We start from the raw sequence: 19,921 nt of genomic DNA on the forward strand, positions 1-19,921 counted from the left end.
AGAAAAAGAAAAAAAAAGAAAGTAAAATTGAATGGAGCATATGTTATCCTAATAGTGAATTAAATGCTTCCACTTATTTTGGATGATAGTTACTCCAATAGAATTAAACTTGGTTCAAAACTTGTTTCAACTTATTATAATTGTTAAAATATAAATTAAATGATTAATTCATTCGTTTTTTTAAGTAAGTTTTTTTGACTAAGTGATAATTTACCATAATATAAGATAAAAGGTATTGAATTTGAACATTGTCATTATCATTTACTCTATTTTAATTAAATATTTTACATGTTTAAAAATAAAAAGTTTGAACTACACATGAAAAAGAGCGTTAGAAATACGCATTGATTTAGCCTTACTTATATTTTAACTACCATTAAAATTTATCAAAAAATAATACTAAAAATTAAATAAAATTATCACGCATGTAAAAGCTAACATCCTTTACCCATAGCCATTTTGGTAATAGCATATTTATACGACTCATTATGTTATTGCTTTTTCAATATTTCCCACCATGGAATTTGTACAAAATTTGTTTTCATATTTATTCATACAATTTTTTCCCTCTAGAATTTTAACCATCATCAATAAGATGGTAAATATTATACCTTTTATAGCACTAGAAATTTTATTATCTTTTATAGATAGACAAAAAAACTCATAAAAATTTACTTGAAGATATTTTTGGCGTTCCATAAACCAAGGGAAAGCTATGGATATTGGATAACACTTTACTTTCTATTATTCTTATTTTATTCACAAAAAAAAGCTTTATCTTTTTCTCCTCTTTCTCCTATTCGAATGATATATATAAAAAAAAGAGAGAAATTATTGTAAAATTTATTTAAATATAAAACAAATTAGATTAATTTCATAAATTTAAGAAAAATATGCTGTTAGTGTTGTTATACATAATACGATTACTCCATAAAGAAGAATTATTATATACTTTCATGCAAGCCAAACCCTAAAAAGTATTTTCAACAGCAATTTAGAAGTATTTACTGATAAAGTTTATTGAACCTTACTCTTCTACAAAAGGCACTTTAAGGGAAGATGTTTGGTCAAGTCTTATAAAGCCCACAACCCAGATATACCTTGACAACATGTACAACAAGAAGGAAGACCCCAATATTATCAAAAGCCCTGAAACTCTGATATTATGATAGAATTCATTGAGCTTTACTCTTCTACAAAAGGTACCTTAAGGGAAGAGGTTTGCTCAAGGCTTATAAAGCCCACAACCCAGATATATTTTAGCAATGTGAGACTCTTAACACGCCCCCTCACGTGTGACACTATTTTTTAAACACGTGTACAACTGAAGGAAATGCTAATATTGTAAAAGGCCCTGAAGTTGCAATATCATGATAAAGTCTATTGAGCCTTATTCATTCACAACAAAAAGCACTTTAAAAGAAAATGTTTGTTGAAGGTTTATAAAGCCCACAACTCCTATAAGCCTAGCAATTTGGGACTCGGATTTACAAAATAATATGAAAAATCAATAAATTTGATGCACAAACGCAATCTTATTCAAAATTGTTTGTACATAGTACATAGAGAGCATCTCATGCGGTGTCACTGGACCAAGAAAATAAAAATAAATAGACGGAAAAAGTGGAGAGTGCTCAGAGTGGGAAAACATGCATAGGCAGAGCGCGTGGGACTTGATCAGGGAGCTGCCCTCTCTCTCTCTCTCTAAAGAGTTTATCTGTCTAGAGTGGCGTCTCACCAATATATAATTTGGGCCTCGCGATCGCTTGCTGACTCTTTTTTTCTTTCATTCTCGCGTGTAACTTCCGAACAAAACCTACTGGGAGAGAGAGAGGGAGAGAGGGTCTCTCTGAAACACACAAATACTCGAGAACAGGCACAAACACGAACACATTCTCTCGCACACAGACACTAACAAGGAGAACCCACTGGACACAGAAACACAAACCCAAAATCTAGACCCAGAAAAAAAAGGTGCTTCCTTGAAATCACTTGATATTCATCCTATCCATTCTTCTTCCTCGTCTCTAAGAAAGAAAAAAGAGTGAGAGATAGAGAGAAGAGTGAGAGATCTTGTCCTCCTACATTTGCCACTTTGTGGCGGACAAGGTAATCTTCAATCCCACGAAATCCTTAACTTTTTTCTCTCTCGAAATTCCAGAATTTTCTCCATAACGCTTGGAATCGAGCTTCCTTTTTCCGCTTTTGATCGGTACCTACAATTGCCTAGGTACCCAATAAAGTCTTTGACTCTCTCTCTCTCTCTCTCTCTCTCTCCCCTTTTCTATTTTCCAAATCTCAAATTTTGTTTCTTTTTTTAAATGTATTCGAGTAGTGAAACTAGGGTTTTTTTTTTTACTGGCAGTTTGTGCTGAGAAACGTGTTTGTTTTGGTGTTGGAATTCTAGGGTTTTGCGGATCGTAATCGAGCACTGGTTGAATTGCTCAATTTTGGACTGAATTAGGGTTTGATCAGAACACAGATTGGAGAGCAAAGGAGTTTGCTTGGCGATAGGCACGGGCTCCGATCTTCCACGGAATCGAAATTATGGATTTGACACTACTAGGTTTCAGTTCTCGAGTTCGTAGATTGCTTAGAAATAATGGTTGCCCATTGTTGCTCTAGGCATGGAAGAGGATTGCACGTATTGAATTGTGTTTAGACAGTGATCTAAGACTTTGGGGAATGGATTTTTTGGAGGACTAAGAGCTTCTGGGTTTTTGCTGTTTTGCGAGTTTGATTTTTCAGTAGGCAATGATTTTGGTGTTGGGATTTGCTTATAAGGAGGAGGTGATGATTTTGTATTGGCCCAGAAGGCAACACAGAGGTTCTGATTGCAGTTCACTGTTTTCGTTTCTCAAGAAACCGTTTGGTTTAACATAGTCGAGCTAAATCATTGACCAAAGAAGTTTTTTCAGTTTTTTCTATCTGGGTTTTGTTGAACTAGCTTAGTGTAGTATCACATTTGTTGCGATTGAGTGGGCGCTTAGTGTTATTCTTCTAAGGTGATTTCAGTGATATCTGCTTGACCCATATGTGCATTTAAGCTAAAGGGGAAGAAAGGTTGGTGTGTTTTGGAATTGGCTTTACTGGTAAGCTTATACAGGGATATTGAAGCTGGAAATGAATGTGGGGACATGGTGCATGGACAAGAGCATAGTTTCTGGTTCGTCCCCTTTACGGAACAGTGCTTTTGGAAAGTAATTCGAACATTTTTGTTTGTGGAAGGCGCTAGTGTAGTGTATTCCTGGATTTTGTGCAATGTCTCGCTGCTTTCCGTTCCCACCACCAGGATATGAAAAGAAGGCTACTAGGACGGAGGATGTGGACTTACTAAAAAAGGTTAATTAACTTTCTTTTGTCCATTAATACTCTATAATTGATGTAGCATTCATGGGGCATGGAAATTATTATTACTGTGAGTTGCACAGCACTGGATTAAACATCTACATTCAAATTGTCATAAAATCTCAGTTTTCATGTCATAGCTAGAGTCCATGCACTACTTGTCTTTCTGTAATTGCTTAATTATGGGTAGTTTTATTTATCTGACTGAAGACCTCTATTATTTAATTGAATGAATTAGTCTGCTGTATTTTGGAGGCAGTTTCTAGCCTAGTCCAACAAAAATAATGTACAACCTCTTATTCTATAAAAATTTAAATTTGAATTTCATTTAGAACTTAGAAGGTTACCTATTTATTTGCTATAGGATGTCACATTGTTTAGGTATCATAGTCGGCAAGTGATTCTATGTGAGGAACCCTGGAGTCCTACTACATTGGAAGTCTTCTTTTTGCAAGCTATACTTGATGTACCTACCACCTAGGATGGAGTCAGAATATTATGTGGAGGAGGGGAGAAACTGAAGATTTTACAAACTATGTGTGTGTGTGTGTTTTTTTTTCCTAAGGATATCAGCTCCTTTTGACATATTCATGTTTCATAATTTAGATCTGCTCTCTCAATAGATATAGTATGTATTTTTTCGTGTTATAGATTCCAGTTGGATTTTACATTTGATGAAAACTGATTTAGGAAGCGTAAAAATGATCTGGCAGGGGAATACAATAACCACACCTTGGGATTGAATTTGAGACATGAGATTATCTGGAAATATATAAAGCACATATTTTTTTCTGGGAAATGTCTGCACTGCAATTTTATAGATCATAGGGGAAGGGGTATTATAGGGAGTATCTTTGGTTCAGTGAATTGCAAATGATGAGTGTGTGCAGTTTTACTGGCTTGACAGGAAATGATTTAATAAGTTCTGCAAAGATATTAAATAATTGAATGTGCATTTTTGTTTTCTTTTATTTTCTATTTTGAATTAGAACATTAGTGCAGCTTGGTTCTGATTGAAATTGAAAGCCATTGGTTCAAGTCTTAAACCTCATGATGAAACATGTGTTTCCTAGTTCTCAGATTACCGAGTGATGGAGAACACATTTAAATCTGTCTAGATGTGCTTGGTGGGCTTAGGGTTTGGGAAATTCATTGTGTTTAAGGGCTTATGTTTGTATTGGATGTGATTTGTGTTTATGGTTTGAATACGACTTGGAAAAGATTGGATTTGAAGGGTTAAAAGGGGCTGGAACAAGGAACAAAAGCAGCAGTAAAATTAGGTACATTAGGGTTACTTTATTTTTTTGGTTAATTGGTGGCTGAAGGTTGGGAATGTATATATGGTTTTCATAGGGTAAAGGAAGGGGTTTAACTTGGGGTTGCAAATGAGGTAGGAAGAAGTTGAGATTGAATCTATCAACATGCTCTGAACATTTATGAGAACAGTACTCGAAAAAGAGAAAGAAGAACAAATAAGAAGCACTCTAGACGTACAAGCCTTCCATAAACCAAAACACTCTATTTTTCCGTTTATCAACATTGAAACATTTGAATACAAAGGCACATATAGACATTAGATTTGAACTTCTCCTAATATGACTAGACTCATACTTTGACTGGTAAACAAACTTCGTATGGACCAGAGTAGAACACATATAAAATCTATAATCTAAATAAGGCTCACCTATTTATATAATAAAATCCAAGGCCCACAACCAGCAATTATAAAATTACAAAAATATACTTGACTAGCAGAATCTGAAGATAAGGTAAAATATAGTGGTATTGACATAAGTCGCATTACGAAGTACCACGGACACTTGTTCTAGGACTAAGAAGACTTCTTGCTTGGTTCTACCTTAGTTTTTAGGCTTCCAAAGAGGATGTTTCAGATCTAACTCGTTTCTCTATTTAGGCGTTTCCTTTTGTATACCCCTAGTGTACTAAGGGGCACCTCACACTTTTAATGAGATTGGCTTATTACTTATATATAAAAAAAAAAAATAGATGCGCTATCATTGAGTTTACTAATGGGTGAGTATGCCATGATTTGAGAGGGAGGCTTGTCATGATTTGTACTTGAGATAAGTTGTTTGGTAGTTGTTTTGAATTTCATGAACCACTTCATGGAAAAAGAACTCAGAACTTCTGCATGTAAAACAATTCCATCAGGCAATCCTGTGAAGTGGCTTTTGGAAGTGATGAGCGGATGGGGCTACAGCAGTTTTAGGCTTCCAAGTATCAAAAGATATATATATATATCTTTTGATACTTGGAAGCCTAAAACTGCTGTAGCCCCATGAGCGATATATATATATATCTTTTGATACTTGGAAGCCTAAAACTGCTGTAGCCCCATGAGCGATATATATATATATATATATATCTTTTGATACTTGGAAGCCTAAAACTGCTGTAGCCCCATGAGCGATATATATATATATATATATATATATATATATATATATATATATATATATATATATATATATATATATATATTATAAAAAAGTATCTATTTATACTTGGATCCATGGTTATAGTTTTTACTCGAATCCTTATTACATATTCAATTTATGCCTCACTTATTAGTTACCTAATGTTTCTGATACAAACTGGGGTCAACCACTCTTAATAGTTGCAATCTTATATCTTTGGGTAATTGGGACCTGTTAATCTACCATTTAACGTTTACTTATCAAAAAATATCTTTGGGTAATTTCAAGGACGCATCCTGCAATTCAATCCACAAGTCCTGTGTTTTACTTGTTGGCAACATTTATTAGATATGCATCAGTAATGATCATAGTACTTGCTGATGTTTTTGGACTCAATTTGTTGATATGCTTATTCTTAATTACTTTGGCTTTTTGTTGTATCTCTTATAATTTTTGTTCACCCATCATATTCCTGTTTTACAATCCCATATATATATATATATTTTTTGATAAGTAAGCAAAATTTTATTAATGAAAGCGTAAGGCGCCCCTAAGTACACAGGCTATACACAGGAACAACCAAAGTTAACCTGCAAAAACCCAACAAAACCCATGAACCCGAAAAAGAAATATTTTTAATGACCAAAGATCATTGGGAGAACTTTGTATGATATTAGTAAAGGGGAGGGCAGAATTAGTCACCCTATTCCAGTGTACTTAGGGGCGCCTTAGGCTCTCAATAAAACTAAATTTACTTATAAAAAAAAAAGAAGAAGAAAAGAATTAGTCACCCTATTCTCAGGTGATGCTTTGAAGCATTAAATTTATGTCCCATTGCAAGAGTACATAAATGGTGTCTGTGGTCTCTCTTTTTTCTTTTTTTCTTCAAAATACTCTATGACATGGTGTTATAGATTAATCCCCCAAATTTGGACATGAGGGAACAACTATGTATTTGCTTATTTTGGAAATTCAAGAAAGCACGTCTTTGTAAATGAGTGTGTTTTAGATCTTGAAAAATTATTGGGTAACGCATTACATAATTAATTATTTGGTAATACTTAAAAAGAAAAAAACTAATTATTTGGTAATGTTTCCTTACCCCCCCCCCCCCCCCCCCCCCCCCCCCCAAAAAAAAAAAAAAAAAAAACACCTTTTGCACTTTCTATAAGAAGTAAATAAGGGTATATACTCCGGTGAGTTTTTGAATGGGTGTTGACAGGGGGCTGCAGGAGGTTTGTGTTGACATTGTTAAAACCACAAGTGGCCATGTGAGAAGTGTCCTACACCTTTTCAAGTCAATACTAGGAAAGATTCTGCTATCTCCATTGTTTTTAGTATCTGGTAAGTGCAAAAAGCATAGATCTTTAGCCAAAATTCCAAGAAATAATTGGAGGATCTCTGATAAGATTAAGTCTGAGAAGTTTCTTGAATTGCATATATATATGAGCTGAGTTTAGGGAAATGTGCCTGTAAGAGATGGATACTCAAATAATGACTATATTAGGTTTAGCCATGAGTTTACCTGAATATTTGCTTATTTGGAGAGGAATATGATGTCTATTCAACAGAATTCTAAGACAACATACAAAAAAAAAAAGCAAATATCACCAAATACCACACTTTTGTATGTTGTCTTGTTAAAAAGAAAAAAAAAAAACAGGGTAATTGTCCTAAGAGAGATGACGGTGATAAAGATTTCAAGTTCTAGTAAATGCTTGTTATCCCATGAAATGACATTAGAATAGAGATCCAAGGGTTGTTTGTTATAAGCAACAGATTTATTTCCCTTATTTTTATGAGTATGTAGGTCTCATGAATGTGATATAGTGTGGAGCAATAAGATACACATAGATTTGTGACAAGTGGTTCTCTAGGGTCTGAACTTGTACATTTTTATCCTTGTGAAATATTATTTCGTTTATATTATTGAAGTCAGTTTGTTTTAACTGTTTATTCTTTGCTAAACCAATACTTTGTTATTATACCTTGAAGTTATAATAAGGATATCATACGATGGGGCTTCCTAATCTTGTTCTAGATATTATTAAGTAATTCTATTATGATTCAGCGAATTAACTTTTTATTTTGCTTACTGAGAATCTTGTTGGAGGAATTTCGGTTATGTGGAGGTTCCTGGGATAGCCTTGATTTATCACTGTACTTTATGAATTCTGGTTACAAAGGGCCCTCTTTAGGATTTGAAAATATGTGATGGGAAGTTCCTGACAAGGGGTTTCACAGAAATATAGGACCACAAGATGGTCCATCTAAATGGCTGGTATTTGAACTTGCTGAGTGGGAACAATGGTATGATTGGGTGGTTGAAGGAAAGCAAGATTTTAGATTATTGCCTCCTTTGTTACTGAACAAGTGTGACCCAGATTTGGATGCTCAAGTAGAATTTGTAAGACATGTTCAGCAGTTGCATAGAACTGCTAATCTTGAGGAGATCTTTTGGTGGTAAAAGAGTAAGTTTTCTTGGCTGGATGGCACACAAAGTTGTCTGCCCTGGAAGGTGAACTACTATTACTCTACAGGTGAAAGAATTGGTGGCAGTCATGCAAATTTTGGAACTGATCCCATCTCGTGGAGCCATACTTTGTTGGATTCCTCAGTTTTCCTTCATTTTAAAGGACAAAAGACTTGATTTGTGGACCACCGAGATTGTCTTCTAAATAGGTGAGATTTGGTGCGAAACTTAGGTAGGTATAAGATAAAAAAAAATGACGAAGCTTATTTATTTATTATTTTTTAAATTGCCCTCCACTTTCTCTATATGACAAAGAAAAGAAAACTTTTTAAAAAGTATCACTATTTTTTTCTTTTCTTTTCTCGTTTTTTCTTTACTTTATATTATTGTGTAAAACATGAGGCAAACTGGATGTGAGGACCCAGGGATGTGGAGAAATATGGGGTCCAAAGAGGGGGTTGGTGTTTAACCAACCCAAGGTCAAACTGATCTCCACTGTCCCTGGCGATCCTCTGTTGTTTCCAGCCACCGTTCGCCCCAACCCATCACTGGCGAGCTGGTTTTGGTGGTGGCCTAGGTCGGATGATGGCTGGAGACGGCTGAGGGCCGTTGAGGACGACGACTTATAGTGGCCTGAGATGGTGGAGGGCCGCTAAGGACAACAACGAACAGTGGTCAGAGACGGTGGAGGGCCACTAGAGACGACTACAAATGGTGGCCCGAAATGGCGGAGGGATGTTGTGGACAACAACAAATGGTGACTGGAAATAGTAAAGGACTGCCAGACATGGTTGCTAGCGGTAGGTCGGGCTAGCGGTAGCTGGGGTCGGGCTGTAACCGGTGGTGAGCACCAATCTAGTGGTTGCGGCCACCAGATGGCACGTTGGAGGTGGTCTACATTTGCGCTATTATTGCAAAAAGATTAGTCGAGTTGCAAGTAGAGCTCACTATAATCTCTTATAAAGTCAATCTTACCTATTAAGGAATTAATGTGGAACTTAGCACCCATGGGTGCCTTTATAATCCACCTACTTAATGTTGGCAATATTTCTTCAACGAGAGTAGGCTTACAGGGGCTATGGACGACGGCAGAGTGGTTTCCATTTTGGGACTAACTTTTTGGGGTATCGCAATCTTTCTGATTCAAATCTCTGACGTCTTCGTTAGGGCCACGTCATTTAGTGCCCCAGTACCACATAATGCTATTAAGTTACTTTAATACCATTTGTAACGGTTCAGGGAAAACACTAACCACATTAGTGGTATTATTTCAAAAAGACTAATCAAGTTACAATTGGAACTTTCTAGAATCACTTGTAAAGTTAAGTTTCATCTAAAAGATAGAGTGTCCACATTAAGTGGGTGAGTTATAAAGGTGTTGGTTGCAATTAGAGTTCTCTAGAATCACTTATAAATCTTAGTCTCATCTAGTAAGGAACCAATGTGGGACTTAACATTCATGGCACCTTTATAATTCACTTACTCAATGCGGGCACCTTATCTTCTTAACGTGGGATTAACTCTTTGATGATGTTAGCAATGTTGTAGTGGTCTGTGGTTCAAATGTGGAAACTAAGTGGGAGGTGCAATGGAGGCTCTCAATTTACCATTTTATGGGATTTATGGAAAGCTTTGCCAGAGTAAATGATTTTTTTTTTCTCTAAATATTGCTGGATTTCCTTGGTTCAAATAATTTAGAGGTGTTGCTAGTAGGATGTTGAGTAATGACAAGAAGAGTTCTCGTCCGCCTTCATTGGTTTGCCTTTGTTTTCCCTTGCTGTCTTTGTAACTATACAGCTGTTTGGAATCTGCGGAGCATCATTTTTCTTAAAACCAAGAGTAATTTTGTACCTGCTTATATTTATTTACTTTATTAGGGAAAAGAAGAGCTTATACACAGAAATTCTTTGTTATTCTCTGCAGCCAGCTTCATGGGGTTTCTTTTTCTTTTAATTCTGTAATATTTCCTCTTTTTGTTTCTTAGAAAAGCATATTCTTATTTATGTTTTTTCCATGGTTCACAGGAAAAGGAGAGAGAAAAGAAGCATAAAAAGGAGAAAAGAGACAAAGAGAAGAGAGAAGGTAAAGAGAAAAGAGAGAAAGATAGAAGTGATGGGAAGCATAAGGAAAAGAAGGACAAGAAGGAAAAGAACAGAGATAAAAAGAAGGATAAGGAGAAGGACAGGGATAAAGATAAGGAGAAAAACAGTGCCCCGGATGAGAAGAGACTTGTGGGACAGGCTGAGGGTCACACTGGAGAAAAACTCATTCAGAAAGAGGAAAGGGATAAAGGTAAAAATAGTATTTCAGAGAAGAGATTTGTTGGACAGTTTCCAGGTTACAATGCAGAGAAAATCAGTGACAGCAGCCGTCTGGCAAAGGAGACAATTGATTCCAAATTCATGCAGGAGTTGGGCAGGAGGATTAAAGATGATGACAGAGCGACTGAGAATAAGATGGTGGAGAAGTATACAAATACAGACCGAAAAAAGGATGAGGAGATGGCCAAATTGTTGGCTAAAGGTACTAGCACTTGGACTGAAGGTAAGGAGAAGAACAGGAAGAATGACGATCGAAAGATGGATGGTCAAGGAATTAGCTGTGAGGCAAGATTCAGTGGAAATTCAATGGTTCAGAACCCTGTTGGGGTTTTTCAAACTAGAGTTGAAGGAATGCTCAGACCATTTGAGAGAAAGGTGGAAGAGAAGGAAAAGACCAAAGAAAAGGAAGGTGATGATAAAGGAGGGGATAAACGCAAGGATAAAGATAGAGAGAAAAAGAGCCAAGGGAAGGATAAGGACAGGGACAAAGAGAAAAAAAAGGAGAAATCGAAGGCGAAAATTGATCATAAGAACACAGAACATGATAGATTAAAAGAAAGCAACAAGAGTGACCTTATAGCTAGCCAAAATATTAAAACCCCACAACCTCCCAAGGACGGCAACAAGATTGCTGCTTCCGAGGAAAATCTCAAGAAAAGGAAGGAAGTTGAGGCAAATGGAGTTTTACATGGTGAGTTCTTTTCATAATGAACCATGAATCATTGCCAGCCCCCAATCATTGCTTTCAAGTTTTGTAACCTTTATCCCTTCTTAGGATGGTTATAGGCTAACTATCCCTTAAGACTTTGGTGGGTCTCTTGTGATTGCAGATATTCTTGTATTAAATTATGCTGCGTTAATTGTCGGTGATTCTTTGAAATTACATTGAATCAATTTTGTCAAGCAGTTTCAAACTCTGATAATTTTCTTATGAGCTGACAAGTGATGCTTCCTTTTTTGAATTTTCTTACAGCCAGTGATGTTAGGCCCAATAAGTTGGCAAGACCCACCTCTTCCTCCCATAGATTTTCGGAAAATGGAAGGTTAATGGATCATAGCCAAACTTCTATCACGAATACTTCAGATAGGCATGTAGCAGCCAGTAATCTTAAGGTGGATAATAAGGAGCGCAAGATAAATGGCATTATTGATCAGTCATCGTCTGTCTCCTCAAAGAAGCCAATGTTTGCCACTGCACAAGCTGATCAGATCGCTGAAGCAGCTGCCAAGCCACCCCATCCAGATTCCAAGTATCTAAGCCAGGTATATACCATACCCAAAATGGAGGAGGGGTCTGATTATGATGACCAAGAATGGCTTTTTAGCAACAATGGTTATCAATCAGAATTGCCCAAGGTGGGATCTTCAGGGGTTGAGGAGACACCACAGGTATGGGCGGAAGCTATGAGGATAGAGTCAGCTGATGTTTGTGCTCTGCCGTATGTTATTCCTTACTGATTAATTATTCAAATGCGCATGCTTCTTCACCCCTTCACCCTCCTACTCACCTGAGCTGTGAAATAGGACCGACCACACCTGGGGAAGGTACAGCAGCATCTGGCCTGGCCCTTAGAGATGAGATGAGATGAGATGAGATTTCGATATTCTTGGTGCATTCTTTTGTTATTGCACTCTATTGCAGGGAGCATTGTTCCGGTGATTGCCTTTTTCTTAAACTTTGTTGGTCGGATGAAGCGCATCGGTCACACGCCGCCATTGCAGGGCAAGATTTGGAGGGCGGCTTTTGCCTCATGGCATCCAACTACTAATTCATTCAAAATGGAAACATAAATTAAGGCAACCCGCACCGGCGAGGTTGCTTAGAAAGTGAGATGTATAAGCTTGTGCAATTTTATTATATTTTCTGAGAGCTGAGAAGCTCTTCTAATTGATCGAGAATGTAAGGGAAACTAGAAGTGGTCTTTGCAACCCCGCCACAATTTTGATTTGTAACATATAACACTCTTATTTACAAGAAATGTGAAATAGAGGAAAAGAAAGTAGTGGCATTCATTTATTTACCTCTGCTGTAACTCATTCTTCCTACTCCCATTATGTTTTCTTCGCAAGATGGCAGTGGCATTCATTTATTTACCTCTGCTGTAACTCATTCTTCCTACTCTCATTCATTTATTTGCAGGAAGATAGTGGCATTCATTTATTTACCTCTGCTCCCATCGTCCACCCGTCTCCCACCTTTTTTTTTTTTTTTTTTTGTTTTTTTTAATAACAAAATACATATAATTCTCTCAAACTGTTACCTCATTGTTAATGTTTTCACAAACCATAAATTATGTAAATATCCTTTACTAAGCTATTAAGAAATGTTAATATCTCCCATAATGGCAAGAATACCCCTCTCTCTCTCTCTCTCTCTCTCTTTCTTTGTCCTCCGTATGATATTTTACAAAATTTTCTAGTAAAAGAAAGAAAAGGAAAGAGCGGATTATGTTGCTTTCATGACTAGAGGAGGTGGATGGTGATGCCTTGAGATACTTGAGGTTGAGGTCAGTTATTGAAGCGTCAAGTCCATTTTATGTGATGGAAGGTTTGGCTCGTTTGGTAACCCTTTTTACGCTAATTTTTTAGCAAAATATTAACAAATAATTCAAAATAAAATATAATTAAAATTATTTTCACATTTATGTCACAACCAAAAACAAAAAAAATACTCTAAAAAGTTCCGTCAAACAAACCTAATTATATTTGCCAAGGCAAGACGTGGTGGCTATCCAATTGTCAATTAGACTTGATCCCATCCCATGGGTGACCGACTGACTCGGTGTTAAGTTAATGCAAGGTGGTCGGCCACCTATGAGATGACGTTTTATTTTTATTTTTATCTTTGGCCGTAAAAAAAAATAATAGCTTTTTGAGAAATAATATTAGAGTTACCGTATTTTAACGGTACTTATATCATCACCGAACAAAAGATTATAACTTCTTATTTTTTTTAGTAATAAGCATTTCTATTATTAAGGAATTACCTTCCAAAGCATCAAATCTATATCAACGGAATTGGAAGTAGGAGAAAATTTGTAGTAGCAGTTAGATCAGGGTCGTCTATAATTTTATTTGTTTGAATTTTCTCTAATTCAGGCAGGTGATTATGAAAGACTGCTTATGAAACCCACTTGACTAAATAAAAATTAGTTACCCAACTACTTATCTGATTAGTCAATCGACAAAAATAATTATGATGGTCTCTTGTTTATTTTTTCGAGGCCAATAATGGCTTCCTCTAAGACAACTCCCAACTGTAAAGAGACGACTTCCTTTAAGACAACTTCGTTTAAGACACCGTGATATCTCAACCAGGTTTTTAATACGTACGTTGATGGGAATTGAAAATTGAAATGGAGAGATCCTTTTCTTTTCCTCATTCATTCATCCCATCAATTAAATTATAGATATGGATGCTAAAGCAGATCCCATAACAGGAATTGAAGTATGGTTCCATACTATATATGGATGTTAAAGAATAATTGTGTTTGAAATATTGCCATTGTTGAGGGAAAATCAAGTTTTTTTTTTTTTTTTTTCCTTTTAATGTTTTAATATAAATTTTAAAAAATAAAAATAAAAATTATGATCACTTGTTCTAAATAAATGATGAACAAAATGGTGAAAGATGGATTTCTAGAATTCATGAGTCATGAGGTCGTGGAACAATTTGAGTAATGAATGTCGGGTTATATTAAACTCTCAATTCCTATACAATTGCTCGGGATACAATTATACGGCCCACAAGAAAAAAAAAAATGGGAAAAATGTAAAATTGGTCAATGGGTTAGCCTAATTTACAAATCATTTCATGTGATAAAAAAATTAATTAAAAGGTCTCTGTGGTAGGCGAAATTGACAAATTACTCTCTAAAGTCAATTTTCGTCTACTAACTTAACAGAGACCGTTTGGTTGCCATGTCTAGCCTCATTTAGGGTGGCTAGAGGGCTACCCCAGAGTAGATTGGGGTGGCTTACACCCCCACCCATGGAGGCCACCCCACAAATCCCATTTTTTTTCTTTCTCAAAAATAGTATTTAAAGTTTTTAAGCTTCAGGTTTTTAGTTTTTAATATATTAATTTTTTTTATTAAGAGTTACACATGTCTCGTTTTTATTGGGTCTAATGTGGCAATTAAACTAATGATTTCTATCAAGTTAGTGGACGAAAATTGACTTCAAGAAATAATTTATCAATTTCGCTTATCATAGGGATCGTACTTCTCAGTTAATCGGTAACCGTCAGTTATTGAATAATCGATTAACCAGTTACTCATTTAGCAAGGCTAATCGGAGATTTTGGCTAATCGGGTTTTTGACCCTAGTATAATACAACCTGTGATTTTTTTTCACACACCCCAACAGACATTCAGAAGCACTCTACCCAACCTATTTGTTCTTTTACCTGAAAAAAAAAAAATTAATTAATGCATTTATTATTCTCGTTAATGCTTTTGAATTCTAGTAGTATCTTCTTTAATTTCATTCATTTTCTTAAATGTAAAAAAAATTATTAAAAAATATATGCAACAGACCTACTTTGTGTTCCCTAAAACTAAATTATCTTTTGCTTTTCTCTATTTGCTTGAACATTTATTTGAAAGAATATTTAAATGGCTCTCTTTTTTCTAGCGTTTATTTCAAAGAATATTTATATAGTACAGAGAAATGACAAGAGAAGTTATTATAGAGTTTATTTGAAGAAAAATACTTATTTGCATTCTAACGTTCATCTCACATACATTTCCGTTGAGTTGGCACGCTCCATATACCGTCGGTGTTATTACTATTAATAATAAGTATGAATAGAACATGTTAACTCAACGAATATGTACACAAGATAGACAATATAATGCAAAGAAGTTCTTCTCTTATTTAAATAAAAAAAAGTAAAAGTAGCTCATAATTATTTTTTTTTTAAAAAAAAAAACTCCAAGAAAAAGTTGCGTGTGCTTTGTATGCCCTATTAAATATGTCGGTGCCTCTCAAATTTGACAATATTATCAAACCCATATCTACCCTCATGTTTCCTCCTATTATGGTGATCGAGAGTCATTGTGACTCAATTCACTTTTCAAATTATCTTCATTGGTGATCCTAGTTTTATGGCATCAGTGCCTCAAATTATTGTGCTCGTATCTTCGAAAGCATTACCTCCAAGTAATTTCATTCTTATAATTGTTTTTGGGTTCCTGCCCTATTCTGTTTTTTATTTCTAGAAGTAACCCGTTTGTCATGTATCCCAAAAAAAAAAAAAAAAAAAAAATCATATCTACGGATCAATCGCTGCTATGAAGTTGAAGGCAGAGGCCATATCATTTTCTAAGGAAATTGCTGTCATTAATGCGTGCCTAATCGCTGTCAGGTTAGTGTAGTGCAATAAAGGCCCATAAAATCTCCCACCGGTCACCCGAAAAGGATTAAATCCTCTACGATTTTAAACAAATTTTATATTTTCAAATTACCTAAATTCAAGCTATTTTTCACATCGAACGACGTAAAAAAGTTATATATTAAAGATATGATATATTATCGAAAAAAAAAAAAAAAAAAAAAAAAAAAAAAAAAAAAAAAGACAATTCATTCCAAAATGTTTTTTCTTTACTCTTGAAAATATGATTATTCTTTACTTAATTTTCATTAATAACATGTAACATTTTTAATATGTAGTATTTTTTATGTCGCTCGATGCATGAAACGACCTAAATTCTTATAATTTGAGAATTAAAAATTTTAAAAAAATTGTAGAAAGATTCTGATCCCACAAAAAATTCCCTTGCCCGGCCTCTCAACTTCGGATGAGGTTTTCTCAAATTATTTGTCCTGAATTTATGAGAATTTGGGTAGATAATTGTGAGAGACGATTTATGAGACCCACCTGATCGAATAAGTAGTTGAACAACTCAATTTTTATTTGACCAGATGGGTCTTATAAGTATTTTTATTTGATCAGCTTGAATATTATGAGAGGATCATAATATCTTATAAGTAGTCTCAATCATTTGTTCAAATATCCTGGTCTCTTATATATTATATATATCGCTACAAGCTCTACAACTGGGACACCAAAAGCCATGGGATCTACGTCTACCAAAGAGGAAAACCTGGTGTATGGCATTAGGCTTTCCTCAGTTGGGCCGAGCCGAGCGACGGGGTCCGGCGTGGTTCATGAACTGAGTGGCATGGACTTGGCCATGAAGCTCCACTATCTCAAAGCAGTCTACTTCTTTAACAGCCATGCAGTTCAAGGTCTAACCGTCGCGCGCTTGAAGGAAGCCATGTTCGAGTGGCTCAATGGCTACTACTACACCAGCGGCCGTCTCTGGAGATCGGAGGAGTCTCGGCGGCCGTACATCAAGTGCAATGACTGCGGCTCTAGGTTCATCGAAGCCTGCTGCGACAAAACCGTTGACGAATGGCTGGAAACGAAGGATTGCTCTCTTCAAAACCTGCTTGTGTCCCAACAAGTCATTGGCCCTGAACTCAATTTCTCTCCCCCACTTCTCATACAGGTCCTACTTTGCATGAACACGAGCCAAGTTCAAGCTAGATAATCTGTTCAAACTCTGTTTATTTATTTTTCGAACCAGCTTAGCCTTATTACAAGTTACTCGGTTGACATATATAGAAGCTCATTTATACACACAAATACACATATTTATTAGGATTCATTTGTTATATTTTTAATTAAACACTTAACTTGTTTTCATTACAAAAGTTAAAAATAAATTAAAAAAAACTTATACGAGCTAAATTAAATTTATTTGAATTTGACTCGTTTAACAAACAAGCTTAAATTTTTGTTCAAACTTTGAGAGTTTAATAGATGAACCGATCTTTATCCGAGATAAACTCAAACCTGTTCTCAAATGACCCTGCTTAATTACAGTCCAAGCTCATATATTAAGGCAAATTTTACTTTGAAAAACGATGAAGAGAAGTACTTTTAGCATATTAGTCACATTTACCATATTGTCGTAGGGTTTTTTTTCCTCGTACCAGACATCGCAACACATGGGAAGCATTTATGAATGATTAGACTTATTTATAGTTGACCTTTTGAAATATTTATTGATCTATATATGTGTCCTTTTTGCGCAGGTAACACAGTTCAAATGTGGGGGGATGTCACTGGGCCTGAGCTGGGCTCATATCCTTGGAGATGCATTCTCATTTTCAGATTCTACAAACGAATGGGGACGAATCGTGGCGGGTCTTCGGCCCAACAGGCCATCGAACTTTCCCAAATCAGACGACCCACATATTGAGAGATCCAAAAACCCGCCACCACTTTCCGTCAAACAGGTCGACCCGGTTGGAGACCATTGGATAACGGCCAATAACTGCAAAATGGACACATTTTCATTCCATGTGACCGCCAGCCAGTTAGCTATCTTGCAGTCAAGCCCAAACCAAACGGACCAAATTCCAATATTTGAATATCTTTGTGCCATTATTTGGCAATGCTTCGCCAAAGTTAGGGAGGGGGGGAATCAAGCAAAAATAGTGACAATTTGCAAGAATGATCCCGTTAGACCCACCGGCAGGATTGTAACGAACACGCAAATTATAAGCGCGGTTAAGGCAGAGTTTTCCGTAACGGAGACGAGCCCACAGAAATTGGCAACATGGCTACTCAATGAAGCTGTGGATGAAAGAAGGCAGATTGGAGAATTGGTGGAGAGGGATGGTGGGGTATCTGATTTCATTGTATATGGGGCGAATTTGACGTTTGTGGACTTGGAAGAGGCTGATTTTTATGGACTGGAGTTGAACGGACATAAACCGGATTCGGCGGGTTTTATCATACAAGGCGTGGGAGATGAAGGAGCGGTTTTGGTGCTCCCGGGGCCAAAAGATTCCGGCGAAGGAAGGGTTGTCACAATAATTCTTCCGGGAAATCAAGTTTGGGAACTGAAATCTGAGCTTCTGAAGAATGGTCTACTGTTTGAGGGTAATCTTGGTTAAGATCAATGCTATCTTCCCATCGCATTTACTTGTGTAAAAAAATAAAATACCATTTGGATACTGATTTTTAGTTTTATCATGTAATGGGTTTTTAGTGGTCTATGAATATTTTTGGTGTTTTGTGTTAATGGAACTAGGAATGAAATGAATATTTAGTGAAACATGGATTGTAGATGATGGAAAATATTAGAGCAAGAATATTCGAGATTGCTCGATCTCAAGGGAATCTCTAGTGATAGACTTCATTATCTGCCGATTGGGTTGTTCTTATAAATCCAATCGCTTGCTAATAGAATGTTGTCAGCTGATCTTTTAGAGCCTTTGCTACTCTGTCATATCATCACTTACTTCTTTTTTATCTGTTCTCTACTCAACTCTTTATCTTTACTTACAACGAGACCCTAACACCCAAACAAAATTATATAGTAAAAAGGCTCATCCGAGGAGTGCCCATCAGATGCCCCACCCCCCCCCCCCCCCCCCCCCCCCTCCGACAAATCACTTCATTTCTTTCACATCTGCCCACTGCAACTTGCAAGAGCCAACTCAAAATTCTAAAAATCACACACGTTTCCTCATTTGTTTTCTATTCTCTTTTTCTTAAAGGTCACCAAAAAAAACAGAAACATATTCACAAATATCTCAAAATACAAAATAGTTTTTAAAATGAAAGTATATTTTTTCATTGTTATAGCAATATATTAACAAAACAAATGCTTAACTTTTGTCTACTTAAGAGTTAACTATAATTTAAAAAATTAAAAAAATATATATATATATATATATTTCTTCCATGCTTCCAAGAGTTAACTATAATTATTTTTTTAATTAAAAATAATTAAAAAAAAAGGGAATAAATTACATGGATAGAAGATCAGAGACATATCCAGCCAAGAGATATGCTCGAATCGAAATTAAGAATAATATAGACATATCCATTTGCAGGACCACAAGGACAAATATAGAACACCTGCGTCTTTCTCCACATCAATTAACTGTATTCAGACTTTTCCTGCTCAAGTTGCCTAAACAGACAAACAGACAAGATATAACCTCAACAAAGAAGATCATCTAGTATTAAGATGAGTCAAATCGGGTTGAGATTTTGCATTCTTTTTTTTTTGGATAAGTTTTAAAATCGTAATTATTATTTTTAATTTAATATGTAAGAAAAAAATATAACCACTTAAAAGAGAAAAAATCAATCACCTTCAACATGGCCCCATTTATTTCGTCCTCTCTTCTCTTTGTATAAATGGAAGACAAAAGAAATTAGATGCAACCCCAATTAATTATTATTATTTTATATTATTTATTTTTAGTAAGTAATCAAAATTTTATTAAAAAGCAAAAAATAGCACAACCTGATA

At 35.7% G+C, this 19,921-nt stretch overlaps 2 protein-coding genes across 5 annotated transcripts; both read left to right on the top strand.

Annotated features, from left to right (window-relative positions):
• The first annotated feature begins 1,775 nt into the window (after window positions 1–1,775).
• On the top strand, window positions 1,776–12,601 carry LOC133871819 (uncharacterized). Of its 4 annotated transcripts, none has more exons than XM_062309248.1 (4): window positions 1,776–2,230; window positions 2,408–3,342; window positions 10,284–11,271; window positions 11,554–12,601. In XM_062309248.1, exons 2-4 carry the CDS (start codon window positions 3,262–3,264, stop codon window positions 12,036–12,038), a joined length of 1,554 nt encoding a protein of 517 aa, XP_062165232.1. In that variant the 5' UTR covers window positions 1,776–2,230; window positions 2,408–3,261; the 3' UTR covers window positions 12,039–12,601. The 4 variants fall into 4 exon arrangements, with proteins under 4 accessions (XP_062165232.1, XP_062165248.1, XP_062165256.1 ...); XM_062309264.1 differs by having other exon boundaries at window positions 1,776–2,109; XM_062309272.1 differs by having other exon boundaries at window positions 1,776–1,974.
• Window positions 12,602–16,630: 4,029 nt separating this feature from the next.
• LOC133858508 (protein ECERIFERUM 26-like) lies at window positions 16,631–18,679 on the top strand. The gene is made up of 2 exons (XM_062293983.1): window positions 16,631–17,095; window positions 17,685–18,679. The coding sequence occupies exons 1-2, from the start codon at window positions 16,658–16,660 to the stop codon at window positions 18,549–18,551; spliced, it is 1,305 nt and encodes a 434-aa protein (XP_062149967.1). The 5' UTR covers window positions 16,631–16,657; the 3' UTR covers window positions 18,552–18,679.
• Window positions 18,680–19,921: the final 1,242 nt, after the last annotated feature.

Source organism: Alnus glutinosa, chromosome 1, assembly GCF_958979055.1.
Source record: "Alnus glutinosa chromosome 1, dhAlnGlut1.1, whole genome shotgun sequence".
NCBI classification, from domain to species: Eukaryota; Viridiplantae; Streptophyta; class Magnoliopsida; order Fagales; family Betulaceae; genus Alnus; species Alnus glutinosa.